The sequence below is a fragment of the Gymnogyps californianus genome, chromosome 2, assembly GCF_018139145.2.
Source record: "Gymnogyps californianus isolate 813 chromosome 2, ASM1813914v2, whole genome shotgun sequence".
Lineage (NCBI taxonomy): Eukaryota > Metazoa > Chordata > Aves > Accipitriformes > Cathartidae > Gymnogyps > Gymnogyps californianus.
The window spans coordinates 45,844,949-45,863,791 of NC_059472.1; the positions used below are offsets into that span (position 1 = coordinate 45,844,949).

An 18,843-nucleotide genomic window follows, 5' to 3' on the forward strand; every position below is an offset into this window, starting at 1 on the left:
GTTGCTTTTGGTTTTAGTCTCTACTGCTTACTCAACTGGGGAAGATAACAGCTTCAGATTTAGGTCACCCATGTAAAAAAGTGTTTGGTGATCTCATCTTGATCCCCAGTGGGTAACCATCCAGATCACAAAGAGTAGGAGAAAAATCTGGCTCCACTAAGCAGATCTGGAAGATTTTGGGGGGTTGGTTGGTTTGTTTGTTTGGTTTTTAATAAAATTGGAATATCTGGGTGTTTCCTACAGGCCAGCACTGAGGTGCATTTGTAGGCCCATGCAAGTTCTAGCCAACATTGCTTGGCCACAGTCCTTGCTGTTGTAAGAACTGACACTGACCTTTTCTCTTTAAAGGGTCAGAATCATTCGTATGTATTACAAAACATAACAACACTTTGTCCTTGTACAGAAACTCTCATCACTACAGTTTCCAAGTGTGGGCAGGTACTGAATGACTTTTACATTTGGTCCAAATTTACAGTGTTTCATCCATGCTTATTTCATGAGAAGAAACGGTACAGAAAAACACATAAATGAGAAACAGTATTAAAAACTTATGAGCTGCTGCCGCCTTCATGCAAGCTTAGCAGATTGTTTGCTTCTTTCCCTTCATTAGCTTGTTGCCCCCTTCTTTTTAACCTAATAACAACATTTTTGTGCTAGAAAAAAAAAAACAACACATTTGAGAATCAATAATAATGCCCAAAGCAACTATCAAGAAAAATATCATGGCAATTATTTTTTGCATCTTCCCCAAGGCACCTTTTTTAAAATATGCCAGGCAAGCCACATTTCCTCCACTTTAACATTATTGATGTACAAGATGGAAAAATAACTTATCATTTTTCTGCCTGTGGTCATGTCACCTCCACATGGGATTGCATTGAATCTCATAGGGTAAGAGGTTGAACAGCACCCTTCTCCTTTAAGGAGTTCAGAGCATTTCTCATCTTGGTCTTAACAGTTACGTGCTGCAAGAGCTGTAATTTTATGAGTAAGATGGAAAACCCGAGTCCTAACTGCTTATGGTTATGAATACACTAATTCCATGACACATCACATTTTTGGAGGCTTGTTTCAGAGGATGGCTGTAGAGCATTCCCTTCCTGGTGTTGGTGAGAACAGCAGAACAGAAAAGTCACCCGTGGTCCCCGCTGGAGACAAGGCACCCAGAACTCATCATGCAAGTACTCAGGCCGCTGGGCACGCACTGGGGCAAGAAGGGGTGTCGTCAGAGCATCACAGAATGCAGTGTTTGCTCCCAGACAACGTCTCTGTATGGGTCTCACTGGAGTGAGCAACCGACTGGCCAAAAAAGCCATTTGCTGCTTCTTTGTCAACCATTTAAAACATTATCTTGGTTTTACTCAAAACAGTCTAACAGCAGCTCATTTATGCTGAAAGTGACAGGGAAACAAACTTTTTCATTCATCCCTTTTAAAAGGCTCTAACAGAACGTATCATAAAAGAACTCTGGGGATTAAGCAAACCACAAGCCTACCAGAATTGTCAGGTAGCATCAGCTTTTCTCTAAAGGTGCCTCTCTTTGGGATGTGCCTTCCATCCCCCCTTTTTGCTTGCTCCCACACCACTTTGCTCTGCATTACAAAGCATGACGGTATTTGCATAAACTCAGCATACTCCTCAGCAGACTGGGACGCTCACTGCAAGGTGATTTGGTGAATTAAGAAGGAAATGATGAGACTCTTAAATTGAATTTAAAAGGAACTTTGGCTGTATTAGTTGTTAGTGTGCTCTTCTAGCTTTATTGGTGCAGACAGCTGAGAACTAAAAAAGCACATTAGTTTATGCTATATAATATCTTCAGATTGGTGCACACGGCAGACTATCACTCAGAAATTTAGGTTTTAGTGCCTTAGCACATTTCTTATTAATAATGTTTATGATAGCATCACCATGAGGGAACAAGTATACATATCATATACAAGTATATGATACTGCACTTATTGATGTCGTTACTCCTGCAGGCCACTGCGACCCAAACAATTTCCACCGTACAATTCTCATTCCAAGCAGATACTTCTCTTCCTAAAAGGTTCATACAAACTGTTTCACTTGTCAATGAAGCAAGTTCACAATTTTTGTTAAATATTCACTCACTTCCCATCTTCATGCTCCAAAAGGGTAGCTGACCACATTGCTATGAGGTAAGTTCGTGTGATCCAGCTGCCAGAAGTTCATCCTTGAAAATTTGTTATAAAGCAGGCAAGCAGACAAGTCCTAACCAAATTTCCACAGATGATGCACGGATAACATTTTTCCCCATCCAGATCAACAGAAGAAAATACTTTTATCCTTGTTTGCTCACAGATAGCTCCCAACTGCCATGCAGTTAAGGCATTAAACCAGAAGTGGATAAAAAAAATTTCTCCGCAATATGTAGAATACTATGGTCATTCAGGACAAAAGACACCATGCAAATCATGAAAGATTATGATATTACAAGACAAAACTGGCCATGTGTTTGTATTACAGTTATTGGAAGCATAATTCATAGGGCTTTGCTGTGTGAACTCCTATGCAGTAGGAGTTCCGTATGCATCTTCTCCTTTCCTCTAGGATACTCAAGGTGGAAATTAAGTCACTGCCTCTCCCACTCATGACCCACCACTCAAAGGACAGTCTTAAGATACCTTCCTGAAAGTATGAATTCACTCGTGTAGTCGTATGAAATACAGTACCATAAATACTTCATTTATCAGGACATTTTATATGCCTTTTGAGAGTCCCCCGTAAGGATTCCTTTAGTCTAATTCTTGTTTATCTTAGCATGTTACTTTCAGTGACTTTGTTGCTTATCTCATCTGTGATATGATTTATGTTAACTCATTTCCTGTAAAAGCATACACTAATAAAATGAAAAAATTGTGAAGAAAGAACAGGCCAGCTTTGAATTGGCATGGGACATTTAATGAGTAACTAGATTCAAATCCTTTTAAATTACTGTTTCAGTGAACCTTCAAGGCTCTGAAGGGCAATTTTCCCTTTTTCTACAGTTCCTGTAAGATCGTTTCATTGGTGCTGTTTCAATAAATCCCTGATGCAATAGATAACCTTGTACTAGAAAGAACCTCGGTCCTTTCTTTAAAGGACACCTGCTGTTCATGCTAAAGAAAGTAGGAACAAGTTTCATATCCATCCCAAATAATGTTCACAAACAGATGCTTAAAGAAAAAAAGTCTGATAAATGGTCAGAAACATCACATTACATCAATTTGATAGCATTTTTACCTTTTAATAGTTCCCTGGAACACCTCTGCACGGTCTGGCTTGGGCCTGCAAACCACTGGGAATCCGCCATGGCTTGTACTTGCAAGAAGCCGAGCCAAGGAGGCAATGTTTTCCTTCAGGTGAAGGACTCTGATGCCAGGCTCCATGACATCCCTGGCAGAGAACAATTCCAGGTTCAACCTGAAAGACACAAAGCAGACAGCCAAAGGATTATTTAGTAAACAGGAAATGAGGCATACTGTACCACATTAGCATTTGACGAGTTTATAATGTGTTAGTAAATTACTTCAAGATGGAAATCAATCTGCTTTATTTGCAAATGTAAAAAAAAAAAAAGTAATTACCCAATAAAACTGCTTATCAAGCATTGCCTTTCTTTGTGTGAGATACGTGATAAATTCAACCATATGCATGACATGGTCATCCTAGACAGGATATCATAAGACTCATTCATCAATTTGCATGACTTTTCACATTAAAAAAAGATTTTTAATCTGAGCTGAAATCCTCTGGAATTCTGGCTGATGTCAAATAGTTTAAAGTTAAGCACTTTGGAGAAATTCAGGCTTACGGCTTATCATTGCAATCATTTTTTTTGCAGCGGTAGCAGCTAGAAAGATAGCCCCTTCAAAAATAGCTTACAAATCATATACGGACTTTCCAGTATTTTCTAACACTTTTCAGGTTCTAGGCAAAGTTTCAGGAAATATGAACTTACAAAACTGAAAAACATGTGTACCCACTATTTCTGATGGTAGGGTGAAATGAAAAATAAAGATACTTTCTGCAAAATTCAGGAGTAATTTCTATAGAATTGCAGTAGGCCAGATTCTTACAACTGAAGTCAATGACCTGCTGTAGTTTTAAGCTTGTTTCATATTTTCTATTTTCAAAAAAATACATTAATTATTCTGACTATCGTCTGGACACACCATAAGCCAGAATCTCCTGTTCAGACACAGGCTGACACAAACCACAGACAGAGACAACTGGAACATAAATTTGCCCACATCCTGTTTTACCAATGTACCTTTCATCCCTGTGGTAAAAGCAACTCTTTCCATATGCTGTTAATTATTGTCCTCCCTCCTGAGAGACACAAGGGTATTTCTTCAAGCCAGTTACTCTCATGGTTTGTGATGCGACCACCTGCCTAAGAGTAACTGAACTGAGAAGACAATGCACTTCATACATGGCACCTACACAGCTGTGAAACAAGTTTCTTCTTCTTCTAAACTGGGATGGATTTAAATGAATCCTGAAAAAGAACAGTCTTATATGCGTCAAATCACGTCATACCCATCCCCAGTTATATGAAACAGACTGCAGGCAATGAAAATTTGGAACACCATCTTATTACAGATCCACGTTTCAAGGGACCAGAACACCAACTTATGGAAAAATGAACCCCTCTGAACCACATTTTGCCTCTGAGTTAAAATGAGCAGTAGTTTACCTTGCAAATCAAAATGACTGAGTGCAGAATTTAGTATCAACTAGTGAAAAGAAAACCTAAAAATCCCAAAGAGATGGATTTTTTCATTCTTAATCTCACTGAGTGCTACCAGTTGATGCAGTACAAGTGATGGAACTCAGTGGGAACCACAGATGCTGCTCAGGATGAGTTGCTGTCAGAACTGTGCCGCTGTGGCTGTTTGTTGCGTAAAACACTCCACCAAAGGAATGTTATTTTTCCTAAATGAGTAGATTCCTATTCATCCTCTGCCTCTTTTCTATCTCCACAGGCCAGATAAAAATCTGTATTTTCCTGCCTTAAGCTTTGCCTAGAAATACTATACACTGTATTACTATTAAAAGTACTGTACCTAGCACAGTGGACACAATGTGAAAACATGATTACTTATAATAGCTACTTCCTGAATTACATGAAATATGTGCAAACCCCAAATGATCTTTAAATAAGAGCAATGTGAATACTGTTACATTCCAGCAGTTTCTAGAGTGTATTTCTTAGCAGTATGTAGGTTTTCCTTCTTCACAACTTTACAGTTTTGCTCTGTTGCACAGAAGCAAATGTTCCACATTATTGCAGAAGTCCATGAAACATCCTTAGGTTTTGGCAAATCAGTCATTTGTGTAAAAGCAAGGGATAGCTCGTTATATGGTTCTGTGATCTTGGCTTTGTCTGGGATTATAAAGTGTCTGTATTGTCTACATCAACTATACACCTTGCATTATCATCAGTCAGCTTTTTCACATGTAAGAACACACTAAGAACTGGCGCTGATTCACTGCTCACTGTCAGTGACATTTCTTTCAATGAGTCTTCTGTCTGTTGCTGTAAAGAATAACCTTGCTTTTGGGGGTGGAGGAGACAAGCAGGCAAAAGAGGTTTTTTGTGAAAGACTGTTACAAGGCCAAGGCATCTTTAAATAGAATTGGCTAAAGAAAGTCTTTACCAATATATTGCTTCTCAGAAGAACACCAAGCCAAACTGGAGTTGTATCTACAGGATTATAAGAATCAAGGATCATTCAAGTCCGAAGGGACCTCAGCAGTTCTCTAGTCCAGCCTCCTGCTGAAGGTACGAGTTCACTCAGCCATGAACTCAAACCATGTGCGTGGGCCTTTCTCCAGTCGGGCCTTAAAAACCTCCAAGGATGGAGGCTGCACAACCACCCTGGGCAGCCTGTGCCACTACCCCACTGTCCTCATGGAGAAAAGGTATTTTCTCATATCCAGTATGAACATCTCTTGTTTCAACTTGTACCTGTTGTTTCTTGTCCACCATGCACCATTGTGAAGACCATGGCTCCATCTTCTCAATGATCTCCAATAGTTATGGGGGAAGGGGGGACACACTGTTAGGTGCCTCCAAAGCCTCCTCATCTCCAGGCTGAGCAAGCCCCAGTCCTGCAGCCTCACAGAGCAAGTGGTCGAGCCCTGACCATCCCAGTTTGGCAACATCTGCAATTCTGTTGAGAGTACACTCCATTGTCTCCTCCATGTCATTTATGAAAATGTTAAACAGGCCAAGTCCAGGGATAGATCCTGCAGTGCTCCACTTGTTAGGCCTCCAGGCAGTGTATGATCCATTAACCACCACCCTCTAAGGCCAACCACCCAACCAGTTATTTTACTATCTGGTTGTTCAGCCTCTAAACTGTAACATCTTATCTTGCATACAAGAACATGATGCAAGACAGTGTCAAAAGCCTTGCTAAAGTCAAGGTAAATGACATCCACTGCTCTCCCCTCACCCACAAACCCACTCATTTCTGCATAGAAGGCAATCAGGTCAGCCAGGCATGGTTTACTTTTGGTCAATCCATGCTGACTGTTCCTGATAACCACCTTCTCCTTCATGTGCCCAGAAATCTGTTCCAAGAGGACTCACTTCATGATTTTCCCAGTGACTGAAGTGAGGCTGACTGACCTGTAGTTTTCTAGGCTGAACTTTTGGTCTTTTTTGAACACAGGCATAATACTTGCCATTCTGCCATCATTGGGGATCTCCCTCAATCTCCACAACCTTTCAAAGATGAAAGACAGCAGCCTTGCAAAGACATCAGCCAGCTCTCTCGGCATGCAGCCTATCTGGTCTCATAGACTTCCATAGCTCAAGTTTTCACAAGTAATCCCTCGCTTGGTCCTTAGCTACTGCTAGTAGTTCTCCTTGAATCCTTACACTAAATTCAGAGACCTAGGAGTCCTTGTTGGTAGACAGTGAAGCAAACAAGGCATTGAGTGTATTACCTATGGCTGCTGTCACTAAATCATGTGTCCTCCCTCATCTGCTTCCAGAGCACTAAACCTATTCTGCAGTTGCAGACCTGAAAGTGGAGAAGGAACCGTTTTTTTACTGCCAGGAGTCACAGGTCTCCAGCCTTCCCCATCACAGCAGTCTCCATTTGCCACCCACAACCTACCATGGTCTCCTGGTGCCCCTCCTTCTATGTAACTGCTGGTTCAGGCTGTTGTTAAATGGGTGCTTAACACACCTTTACCAGGATCAGCCTTCCCAGCAGCAGCCAAGATCCAAAGATGGCAAAGGAAACTCACAGAAGAGCCAGAAGGAGAGTGCAAACAGTGAACAGGAGCTTAAAAACCATCCCAGGCACCTACATGCGCACTAGGCCACCAACTGGCATGCCAGCTGCCCAGGCCATGCTCACAGCCCTCCAGGTAGCAGTGCTGCCCATGGGCCAGTTAGACAGCAAATGTATGCTGTGCCCAGGCATCAGCCCCTGCGGGCAGTGTCCCCACCGTTGGTGGGTCTCTTCTCCTGCTCAACTACGAGCCTGCCCAAATGCCTCCCAAGGACACTTTGCTTAGCTGGTGAGTGCCACTGCTGCTGCACGCTTGTGTTTATGCAACACAGCCCTTGGTTTCACAACGCAATTTCAAGCAAGGACATTTCATTTACCATTTTGAAAATGCCTTTTTGTATGGAATAACAAGAGGTACTTAAATTTGGATTTTATCAAGTAGATCTTTCTTTCATGATTAGATTTACCTCAAGGAGAGACACAGAGCTGTAGCCACACTACTAAAACAGATCTAGCGTAAATTTTTCTTTTATAGGACATGTGAGAACATTTTCTCCCAAAATGTAATTCACTATAGTAGCATAATGTGTTAAAGTATTAAGGCTATTTCACCAAAGTTATGATATCCAAGTTTCAGGTTCCTTTCAAGAGCACATCCATGAGACTGGATATAACATGGAACGAAGACAATCTGCCTTATGACCTAAATAAGACAGTCATTTGGTAAGAAGCCAATATCCCTGAATGGTAAATTGTCTTGAAATGATTCATGGAAATGTAGTTCAGGCCCTGTTGCTATTAAATCCAATGGAAGTTTTCCCACTGAAATAAATTGTTAAGGATCTAACCATAACAGATCTAACCATAACAGGGAGGTTTCCTTAGACAACACGCAGTACAAGAGAACTTTTCTTCAAATAGGATTTACCCAATATTTTATGCAAGTTTCCAATGATTAAAAGGACTTAAAGGGGGGTGGGAGAGAAGCATAATCCTAACTCAAACACAGTCCAAGAACCAAGGTGAATGAGAACACAGTGCTGCTTGCTTGGATTTATTCACAGATTTGCCCTCGTCTTTTTTAGCTGTCGCTCCCGTCCTCCTCTTTCTGCACTGAGAATGTTTACCCATTGACTCGCCACAGGCCGTCCTGCTCAGGACAGCCGTAGCTTTTATTTGGGCTTCTTGTAAACCATTGTTTTATTGCCCTGACTGGCCACCGCATCTTGTATAAATAGTTCTCGGGAGGTTGTTTTGGGGTTTGCTTAATGCTTGTGGTGATTTTTAGTCTGAGCATAGTCAGGACTCTGAACAATTGAAAGCGCAGGCTGGTTAGCTTAGGGGAACATCATCAGGTTGGACGTCATTAAAATTACTTACCTGTGTTATAAACATCAGCAAGTATTAGAGCTATTCAGTTCTAGTTTTCTACTATTCATGCATTTTTCTGAGACTAGGGCATTCTCTTTTTTTAAATACACTTCATTTGGCCAGAAAAACTGAACAGATTTATTTCATAATTTTCATTCTAGTACAGAACCAGCAACACTGCTATGAAGACCTGTAGCTGCTACTACATTATAAACACAGTTTATTTATATCAGCTTTCTTTTGCTCTATCATCTTTAAAGAAACCCCATTGTGAATAAACCAACAACATTGCAGGAAATTGCTTACATTTAAATACAAATTCTTTTTTTTTCTTAAAAAGTGATAAAAAAAGATTTCTACATACTTGTCACAGGCCCACCAATTTTCCTTTCAACAAGACATTTGGTAAAAGTGAACTATGAAAAAGCTTATCCAAAAGTTACATGCCAATATTGATCTCACTATATAACAGAATAGTATATAAGTACTACATAAATGTTAATCATGTGCAGATGACTGAATTCAGTAGTTTTGCAAGTGAACCCTGTGAAAAAAATGGCTCTTTAAGTGTGTTCACAGAATAGCACTGAGATCAACACAGGGAAACAAAAAGCTCTATAAAACCTCCTTATGCTGGAAAAGGACACCACTTAAATTAAATTAATTTTAAAATTCATTTGCTCCAGTCAGTGCTAAGCCCTGAAATAGACACATTTATACTAATTTAAAGTTAATTTAAACCAATAAAATCACCGTGTGCATTGATTTAAGTGCATGCATGCTAGTGATGTGCTTTTGTTTAATTAGATCTATTTAAAAATCACTTTTCAGTGGAACTTTGCATGGCAGACAAGGCCTACGACTCCTTGCTGTCTCTGTTTTAGTTGAACACTAAACTGAGTGAGAAATTCTTCTAGTTAAATCGGGAGCCAAAAGTTTGGCAGAGTTCAGTCTCCATTCAGTATATCTACAAATATTTACATTGACTGTAAGACGACAAGCTTCCCAGCATCCCCTGGTCCTGGCTCCCTCAATATCCTTAAATGAGGGGACATTTAGCTATTCAGTCTAAAGGCCTTTTGATAGTACAGCACTTATTGTGAAATGTGTTGTTTGGGTTAGCTGAATGTCTGTCACTTATTTCCCAGAGAGGATTTGAAAGTTATATATGTTTAGCAACTACTGTATGGTAAAGACAAATGGATTTCCACAAGGTCTCATAATCTACTGGGAAACTGTCTCTCTCTAATGCTTGAAAAATTGCAGAACAAAAAAGAAACAAAGGAAGCAGACAAGAAAGCCTTTGTGTTTTGGAAAAGAGATGGATTGGGGTGGGAGAAGAATGTTGAATGTTTGGGGGTTTTCTGCCAAGAGTTTGCTTTTCTGTTCCATTATCTGTTATGAAGTTTTTCCCACCAGCACTATCAGCATAAAATACTACTAAGTTCGAAAAATAGCAGCTCCTACCCACTTTGCATAGATGTAGCTGTTTATACAAGGGCATTTAGCTTTAAAAAAATGAATTAGGTTGTGCATGAGACCTTGGGATAAGCAGGTAAAGGATCGTGTGAGTAGATCCACATGCTGGAATTACTCAAACAGCAGCTTAAAAACCACGGCCTCAGCACACCACATGCGAAACTGTAGGTAAAAACATAAAGGTCATAGTTCTTGACTTAGTTTTCACAGTGCAAGTCCAAAAACAAATTTACAAATTGAAACTAGCAGCCTACTTTAGCTATGTTAGTATTAAGGGGAGTACAGGCATCTAAATAATCAGAGCTATTGACAGTGCCTGCTCACTACTTCCACCCAAAACTGAAGGCATCTAAACTCACTCGGTGTTTCTATTCAGAACTGTGCATTTCCCCGTGTGATTAGTAGTGTGTGTGGAAATGTCTCAGTCCAAACAAGCAGCTGTCTGGCACGCACCTGCTCTCAGCCCTTACACGTATATCGACAGCACTGCGAGTCCAACACAAGGCACTGCACCATGGCCATTGAAGAGTGGCATCCAACAGTCATGACCTGTAGAAGACTACATTTGGTGGAAACATGAGAGATCCAAAATGGGTTCTCACCTCAGCTGTGGGGGATCTGAACCCTCACCTGGGATCTCCAAGACACGGGGGATGCTGCAGCACCCAGGCTCTCAGGGGGCCGGGAGCAAACACCCTCTCGCCGAGGCTGCTCAGCTGAAGGGTCAGGAAAGGAGGACCCCTGCAAGCAACACCTAGCCAGCTCTAGAGAGAACACATATGAATGTGTATAAATGTACACACAGAGAAAGATCCAAAGATGGGTTAGCTATCTTGATGTCTAATGGGTTAACCCTGGTGGACATACTACTTATTATTACTGTATTCAGAATGGGAATGATTCACTTATCCTTTTATTTTCCAAATTATTATCTGAGGCTGTAGGAATCTTTCCCCCCTCCCCAAAATAAATTTAAAAAAAAATTAAAAAAAAAAAAAAAAAAAAGTGTTACGTTTGTGTTAAATCCGTCTGCCCTGGCATTATAAGCAGAAGCAAAGAAAGTCATTTCTCAAAATGACACAGGTACAAGCTATTTAAATTCAAAGAAATGTTTCAAACAAACTTCCATAGGAATAAAGTGAGAGAAGTAAGTAAACTGAGCACTAAAATAAATACCTTGTGATCTTGCTTATAACCAAACAAACAGGGAAATGCATGTTCTCTAGATAGATCATTGCAGAGCAATTTCCAAGGGAAATTCGCAAAATACTAAGCTGGCTGTTGCAGTTTGAATGCAGTACATGATGAGTTTCTTGCAAACATATGCCAAAAAACCTAATCCAAACTGGAAAGAAGAGAGGAAAGCTCCTATGAAACAGTTTTTATAAAAGCTTCATTCAGGGCCTCCACCCTCATATACTGTACCAGCCACCTTAGCTTTTCCACTCTGCCTGGTCCAAGAAAGCACCGACTAGTATATTAAAAATGCTGGCTTTAAAATGTTCAGGAATGGACAGTGACAGCAATGTATGTTTTAACAATCAGACACAGATTATCAGATGACCTTTTAGTCAAAATGACATACAGAGATTTAGGTCTAACAGACTACAAAATGAGTAAACTAAAGTAATATGGATGGGAAAAAAATACGAAAAAGATTTCAAATTGCTCAGTCCCTCCAAGAATCAGGCACTTTCTAATGGAAAAGTGTAGACAAGTTATTAAAACATAACATTGGGTATCTGGAGATACAGATTATACCCTGTTCCCAGTCCAGTAAATAGAAGTTTAAGCACTTCTCCTTCCAGCTGTACAATCAGCTTCCTTGGGAAAGGCATTTAACCCCTCAAACTTCAGCATCCCCATTTCTAAAACAAATCTAGCCCACTTCTTACACCACAAGCACATTGGGAACCATAATTAATTTTTCATGAAAATACCGTAAGCTACAACTTTCTACATATATTCATCATTTTAAAAAAATATTTCTTTAACTAACCCCCCTGCTCTCTAAGTACCATTCATGTGCAGCACATGTTTTTTCCTCAGTTATAACTTATGGCAAGGACCCACCACTACCAGTGGAGAATATGCGTGTACTTACATGCCAGTTAAAAATAAGATCATGAATGCTAGTGTTACTTATCTGCTCTTCCAGAAAATGAGTGGTGACCTCTCTGCACCTGACAGTGTATTTATAATGAAACGAGGTCAATATATGCACCCGAAATTGTGGGAACGGATTTTGTGTGTCTGACTTGCTTTCTCTCTCTCCTTCCTTATCCCCAACACCAGGACTCAGCTTCCTCAGGCTTTTTCCGTCTGCTGTCGCTTTCGTCTCCCACTCACCTACTGTCACAACTCCATGTATTGAATGGCAGCAGCTAATAAAACTATGCTCATGGCTTTATGGCTTTTCATAAAACTACTCCGTCCTGTGCCTTTTTTTTGCCTTACTTCTGCTGTGGCTCTGTGTACACCCAGTGTACTGAAGAACAAGCCTCCCTTGTGATTGTGTGAAATAGCATTTAACGGCTTCGTAAAACTGATATTATTTCTAAAAAGGTATTTCATTTCTCAAACATGCTGAAATTCATTAAAGTATTTTGTGCCATCTGTTTCCTCTTTGTAAATAAATAACTCTTTCCATCATGGCAACCACTATGACAAGCTACTAATATTTATGAGGATGTAGCAACACTCACAGGAACAGAAAAAGTGACATATATGTGAACAGCAAAGAGAATCCATTTCAGCTTAAGGTGAACTTGGAAGCAGTCCCCAGCGCCAGAATGAAGATGATATCCTTACATGTAACTTGGGAACACTGAGGTATAACTCTTACGTAAATGGATGTCTGTATTCCATATCCAGCAAAGACCCCCAGGGGATTTCAGCCCGCTTCGAGTCAGACCCACTGTTTCTTGAATGACTTCAAACAGTTGTTCAATGACATCTTCATGAGATCGGCCACTCTGCTGGCACAGCTGCCTTTCCCGTGAGGTTGGCTGGCTTTAAGTGGAAACTGTCAGTATCTGCCAAATGGTGGCCAGACACCACAGCAGACTTAACCAATTAGTGGAATACCCCATCCGATGGCTGGATGCGATTTCTCTGTGTGTGTATGTGCACGCTCCACCTGCGTGCTACCACATCTGAAGGCTGTGGTGGTACCCGTACAGGCAGCCTGTCCTCCCAGGTGAGCCAAAAAGGAGTCAGTCTCCTCCTTGCTGGGCCAGCAGAAGCTGTTTCAAGTTTCCCGCAGCTGAAAGTCACTGTGTGCATGTTTTACGTAAGGGCCTGTAGGAGCCGGAGCGGCTCGCTTGCTGCCCACCAGCGAGCTGTGAAACACAGGTGATTAGTTCCAGATGCTGCTTCAGCGCCTTTCCTTCTGCGGAAAGTGTGCAGAAGTCACTTCTTTTGGTTTCACGGGACTCCCCAGAAATGGAAAACACACCAAAAGTCAGTGTGGATTTGTTATCCCTCCCTCAACATCAGGCAGGCTGCAGTGGCAACCAAGATGTCTGTGGAAAGACTTCATGAGCCGAAGAGATCTGTGTTACACTCGCTATGGACCTTACAGCTGATTCACGATGGACCTTACAGCAAGAACCAGAACCTCATATTAAGTTCCCATCCGTTGCCACAGCATGCCCAATACTTGCAGCAGGTGAGCCAACCCCATGACAGTCCCATTCGCATTCTAACAGGGACCTTGCTTTGGACAGGTAAGAGAAGTGCCTTGTGACAGAAACCAGAGGAACACGATAGCTGCTTCAAAACTCACTGTATTTGATCTGCCTGTTCACGCCTCCAAACTTTGTCCCTAAGGTTGTGACCAACTGCACCAAACCAGTCTTTCAAACTTCTTATAAGTTTGTTTCTCTTAAAAATCTCGCTACAGGAAAGCCATTTTTCTCACCGCTTCTGAATTATAATAAAAGCAGATCATGTAGCTGCACCTATCTGATAATTTACAGTACAACATTCACTTCTAAATTCAAAACGTTTTCTTCTTAGCACACTGTGATCACAATCAGTATATAATCTTGGTAGAACTTGCCATTTACATTTTGCATATCCGGGGGCAGGGGGGAATCCAGCTTTAATTGTTCATGAAAAAAAAATGGGGCGATAGAGAAGCTGAGCCTGCAGTTTTCAGACATATCAGAAAATATAATTTCTTAGAGCCTGAAAACATGCCAGTGTAAAACATTTGGGGCTCATGGAAAAGTAATTGTGCAACTATACAGGCCCTGTGTAAAGATTAAAGTATTTACAAGATCCTCCAAGGATTTCAGTCAAACAGACTGTTGGCTCATCTTCACTATCCTTGTCATTATATTTTTCTGTATTCATGCTTCTATTGTGTATACTTGGTTATGATGACTGCAGTAACTACCAACACACTTCCAAGTGCAGTAGGTCAGCAGTGAGCTATTACTCAGCCTCCAGCCCTTTCTATCAAAAGAGGGTGCTGCTGGCCAGGTCTCCGTGAGCCCTCCTCTCGGCCAGCTCCACGCTTGCTCCTCATCCACTGCTCTTTGTAAATCTGCAGCTCCTAACCTTGAGGGCACAGCGCCAGCTCCAGCTCTCATCCTGGACATTTTAGGAAAGGGAACGTCTAAGGATCGGAAAGGTTTATTTTAGGTTGGAGGAAGGGTTATATCTGCTGGTATTTATTGTAGCATGGGAAGAGTAATTTGTTTTATTTGTTCAGAGTCCGCTCTAAAAATAAACAGTAATGCAACCAGAATCTTGGGCATCTTTATATGGTTTTACCAATCTAAATAAATAAAGTCATTTTGATTCATGTAGTACCTTTAGGTAGTAGTTTCATTAAATAGTCAAAATCAGAGTAGGTCGAAAATCATCTTCCAGAGTTCACAAGAAATTTTGCCTTTACGTAAGGCCTTTCATTTAAGAACTTGACAATACTTGGCAAAGACAACAGGCGCTGAAAGCCACACGAGGTATATAGGCACTATTTTCCCTTCTGTAACTGAGAGGATTGAAAAATAAATTGGTTTGGCCAAAGCAACATAAGAAAATGGGGCAGACCTGAAAACAGAACAGTCATTCCTCCTCGGTCTCCTGCTTCCTTCCATATAGCCTTCCTCTTCCTGTCTCATCTGAATATTCATATTAATACAATTACACTGTTTGCATGTGAATTTTTTCCTAAGAGACATTATTCAAATTTGGACACTGAAATCACTTCATGCTAAATTTGAAATTTTGGGTGAAATTTAATGGTAAAAAATTCTGAGAAAACAGTGTCTCTGGTCACTGAAGATTAAGGCTGAAAAGGCCCATTAGGTCACTTTTGTAGATCACTCAGTGTCATTGAGTCTTGTTTTTCCCCAAAATCCTATAAAGAGAGATAATCAGATCTCCTGAAAACTACAAAGCTAAGTAGCCTTGTTTATCACCACCTGTCATAGAGCAAAAAATGCATCAATAGCATACGTATTGGGGTTAATATACAGCAGTAACTCTACCCAGCTGGAAGTTTGCCTTCCATTCATGTTCAGATTAAGACAACCTTCTTCACACAGATTCATGTGCACCAAGTCTTCACCTTTTTTTTTTTTAGGAGCCATTCTGGATAATTTGGAGCCAAGCACAGCCTGAAGGCTCGAGCACAGTGAAGCAAGCTAGTATCCGCCTCTTGCCAGGTTAAAAGGATTGCGAAGGGAGACAGGCTGGACTTTCCCACAGAGATCTGCGGGAGCTGGTGCAGGGGCAGGAGGGAGCAATAAGTCCTTTCACCCATCCCACATGGGCACCACCAACCCCACATTGAAAACAAGGCAAGGACGTGCTGCTGTTCTTCCACGCACATAGAGCAACATCTGGCTCTGCCACAGTATTTTTGTCAGGGGGTCAATACCACCGTTTACGGCTCGTACAGTTGCTTCTCAGGTAATGGGATCACACTAAACTCAAAACCCAGCACAGGAGAATAGGCAAAAAAAGGGACTAAAAACGGTTCTTTGCCATGTTTGCTCAAGCCTGACATAGAGGCAACTTAAAGCCCAAATGTAATTTTAATAAATCTCACCCACATCTCAACACCTTCCCTCCATCTTTTCTATAGCAGCCAGGGTTCTCCCCAGACAAAGCGTGGCCTTGTTACAGCAGCTCCCTTTTTCCTTTGTGCAGCCAGAACAGGATCCAGCTTCCACCGCAAACACTCTACAAAAGATGGGCTGGATGCCCGCTAATGCGAAAACATTGCCAAGTCCACCCCCTAATGATGCCTCTCAGGATGAAAGCGCCAAGCAGCCATGAAACACACCAGCTTCTCAAAGAGGCGAGATGGGATGCACCACGTGCATCTTGGTGAGTTGTCTTTGAACGAACACTTGTGTCAGCAAGATGGGTAAGGAATCTTTTAGTATAGTAGTTGCTAGTCTAGGCCCAAACCAAAAGCACCCCCCTGCCCCCTCAAAGTCTGGTGATTTTCAAAATCCAAAGCCTCATCTAAAAAGTTCGCTAATTACCCCAAATTTTATAACAGGCCAAACCAGGACCTTGGATCCCAAATAACCCTCAAACTTGGGTTGGCTCAAATTCTGGATCCAATGTCTGTGGTGTGGGCTAAGGCAAAACTAGAAGGGAGAAAGAAAAAAAATCAGCCTTGCTCCATGGATCTTTAATATAGGGCCACCTCTGATACAGTTTAAAAAAATATAATGAGACCACTATAATATATATTCCAGCCAAAATTCTTGGCTCCCAAAAACAGCTTTATATGGTATGCAATACAGAAACACCCAGGAGACGCTATAAGAACTCTGACAAGGCTAATATTAAGCTAGAACAAAACAGAACTACTGGCACCAGCTCCACTCAGCTCTTAAGTAAACTTGTCCCATTAAAAAGTAGCCTCTAAGATATTTTCTCTCTGAAGTGTATAGTAGCTTATAAAAAGCAGAAAGGTTTGCCAAGTCATAGATGTGTTCAAGTACTCCTTACCCTCATTAAAGAACATTCCCTGGCAGCCAGCAGCTTTGAGTGTTCCAGTGAACCAGATTTTATAAGGGGGGTGTTTACAGTGGTGTGCGATGTAGCTGGAAATCACGGTGCACCGTAGCAGCCCTGTACTAGATACAGCTGTGTTTGGAGCCTTATCACCCAGGGCACAGAATACAACAGGCAGGGTGATCAATGAGGTTCCGAAAAAATAATGAGTATTAAGAAAACAAATCTGAAGCCTCTCTGCTCCACAGGAAGAAAAGCATCCAGAAATGCCAGTGCCTAAATACAAATTAGGTAGTGGAATACCACTGAAGATCTAGGTCTCACTTCCACCAGTTTCGTATATAACAGTATTTACAGAGATGTCTTCATATTGAGCATGTACATAATTTAGCTTCTTAATGTACCCACTGATTTCCGCGGCAGTTAGGAGTTAAATTCTTTTGTGGATCTGGACCTTAATGCCACCCCCCACCTTGTTCATGTAAAGGCTATTTTCTCGTCTCAGTTCAGTGTCTAACACAACGTCTGCCTGGGGATGTTATCCAGCCCTGTAAGAGGAATCAACAAATGATCGAATACAGAAGGTCTTTTCATCCTTAACACCGATGAAGAACTGGGAAAGAGAAGATCGACACTTTCTCTCTAATGCTATGAGTGCTGAGGACCTAAAAACATGCATTCTCTTGAGTTTCTCATTTTTCCTCCCTGCTACCAACCAGGCACTGTTTTGCAGAAGCTTTTCAGTTTCAGTTGAGGAAGGATCCCAATTTATATTGCATTTCAATGGCATTTAAGCAAGCTGTTAGTTATCCAAATCTTTCACTCTGCATACACAAATACTATTTATCACCTGTTTATAAATGTATGCTAGCTACCAGTTCCTACATGGCTGACCCCTGTCCCTGTTATGATTTGGGGAATCCAGCAATGCACAGTTTATACATTTTGTGATCTTACATAATAATTAATATTGAACAAAGAGGATGTAGAACCTGCCACACACGTAACTGTGTCACCTACGCTTTCCCAGAGCAGCAATAACGTGGTTGCAAACCCTCAGCCAAGCTGACACAACCAGAGAAAAAGGACAGCCTGTGCAAAATGACATCTAGATGTAGGCATTTGAAGATAAAAATACTCCCAAAGTGTAGCAAATAAGTGGAACTTAGAAACAGCAGAGCCTCACATAGTCTGGGTGGTCACTCTGAGATAAAAGAAAGACTAAAGAAGCAGATAGGCAGGCTCCCACAGCATCTTGTTTGCTGCAGGACCAGTCAGAGAGAAAACAAATGAGAAATCTTGGTCCGCAGGGAAAACACATGGAAAGAAAAGTCATGGCCAGGCACCTTTCTGTAGAATTTTGACTCAACTTTCAAGGATGCTCAGAAGTGATGAGGAAACAGAGATAAGGAAACATGTACAGAGACTAATTTTTTTTAACTGTCTTGTCTTAATCTGTGTATTTTTCATGCTAGGTAAAGTAATAGGACCTTGGGTTTGGAATTCTTACAAAGACTGCATGTTAGGCTTCATAATTTGTTTCAATTATGACTTTTTTTACCTTAAGAGGCAGATTATAAAACCAGAGTTCCCTTCAGTCAATATTCAGGGTTTTGGATGCCTAAGCTATAAGACAGATCTAGGGATCAGTCCAAATCCTGGAGGTCTAAGGTAGCTGAATGGCGACGCTTCATTTGTTTGAGAGGATAACAAGGTAACAGAACATCCAAGAAGTATGCTGGAAAGACGT

At 41.1% G+C, this 18,843-nt stretch overlaps 1 protein-coding gene across 1 annotated transcript in view; it reads right to left on the bottom strand.

Moving 5' to 3' along the window:
• Window positions 1–18,843, bottom strand: part of LOC127013877 (chloride channel protein C-like) — a 77,692-nt gene that overhangs the window by 13,972 nt on the left and 44,877 nt on the right. The window contains 1 exon segment of the mRNA XM_050892936.1: window positions 3,247–3,426. Within this exon segment, the coding sequence (XP_050748893.1) occupies window positions 3,247–3,426 (180 nt within the window).